General features: G+C 31.4%; 1 protein-coding gene across 1 annotated transcript; it reads right to left on the minus strand.

The window, feature by feature from the left end:
* Positions 1-678: 678 nt before the first annotated feature.
* Positions 679-1011, minus strand: LOC120083910 (DNA-directed RNA polymerase subunit beta'-like). The gene has a single exon (XM_039039818.1). It carries the CDS (start codon positions 1009-1011, stop codon positions 679-681), a length of 333 nt encoding a protein of 110 aa, XP_038895746.1.
* Between the last annotated feature and the right edge of the window lie 260 nt (positions 1012-1271).

The raw sequence follows: 1271 nt of genomic DNA on the forward strand, positions 1-1271 counted from the left end.
TCTTTTATTTCTTTTGCCACAAAAAACAATAACCACCCACTAAGGTGGTTAGAGAAAAATGAGGGAAGTTATTATTCAAAATAATAAAATAATATAAATAAATATGATAACCAACTTATCATATTATATTTATATTAAACTATATGTTATATCAAATATAACACATAATCTATGGTTTTAATATTGTTTCATATATAATATAAACTGTAGTTTCTTTTCTCTATTTTATGACATGTAATATAAATCATATTTATATTAAATTTAACAACTATGAATCAAATTCATAGAAAAATATATTTGAATCTCATTCAAATATTTATTTCCTCGAATTAAATTGTAATGTATCAAATACATTATAACAATTATATCATATATAATTGAAACAATTTAATCATATCATATATAATTAAATTCCTAATTTACCCAAAAGCTGATTCTCAACTAAATCCTTTTGAGCTACCAAGGGAACCTTATGGACCTGTAGCTTGAAGCTTCGACAGTACGTGTATAATTAATTAAATTCTTTAATTATATTATCCACCATCTGTTAACTGTCGGACACTCCACTAAAGACCGACAGCTGCACTTTTCGTACTAAAGATAAATTTTTGTGTCCATTGGATTGAATAATCAACCCGTTTGCCAAGCAGAGTCTCCCGAAATCTTCCCTCTTTGCCTTCAATTACATCGCTTGTAAACCTTATTATGGCCATCCCTCATTGGTTGTCCGCGGATTCCATTATCAAGAAGTGTATCCACGGCTTCTTGTACCAATTTCTCCTGACACATTACTAATTCTCCTGGCGTAGATCTACTTGTTGTTAATAGATCAATAAGAGTATTGTTCCGATAGATAACTCTTCTATAGAGTTCATTAATATCCGAGCTCATTAGTTTACCCCCATCTATCTGAATGATCGGTCTCAGCTCGGGAGGAAGAACAGGTAATAGACATAAAACCATCCATTCGGGTTCTATATTTGTTCGAATAAAATGCTTAGCTAATTCCATACGTCTAACCAAAAAATCCTTTCTTCTTCCAACTTTTCGATCTTCCCATTCATTACCCGCGGGTCGTAGCCTTTCAGTAAATAATGATAAAGTGAGATAAAAATTTTATGGTCTGGATCTCTCTGGTAAAAACGAAAGCGGAATTCCTGATTATTCAGAACTTAATCCAATCCTATGTATGGGTCAATCTAATCTCACATATCCTACTATTTTCCACGGTAATTCTGATTTATTGGCAAGAACGAGAAAAAGAACTACCA

The sequence above is a fragment of the Benincasa hispida genome, chromosome 8 (genome assembly GCF_009727055.1).
Source record: "Benincasa hispida cultivar B227 chromosome 8, ASM972705v1, whole genome shotgun sequence".
NCBI classification, from domain to species: domain Eukaryota; kingdom Viridiplantae; phylum Streptophyta; class Magnoliopsida; order Cucurbitales; family Cucurbitaceae; genus Benincasa; species Benincasa hispida.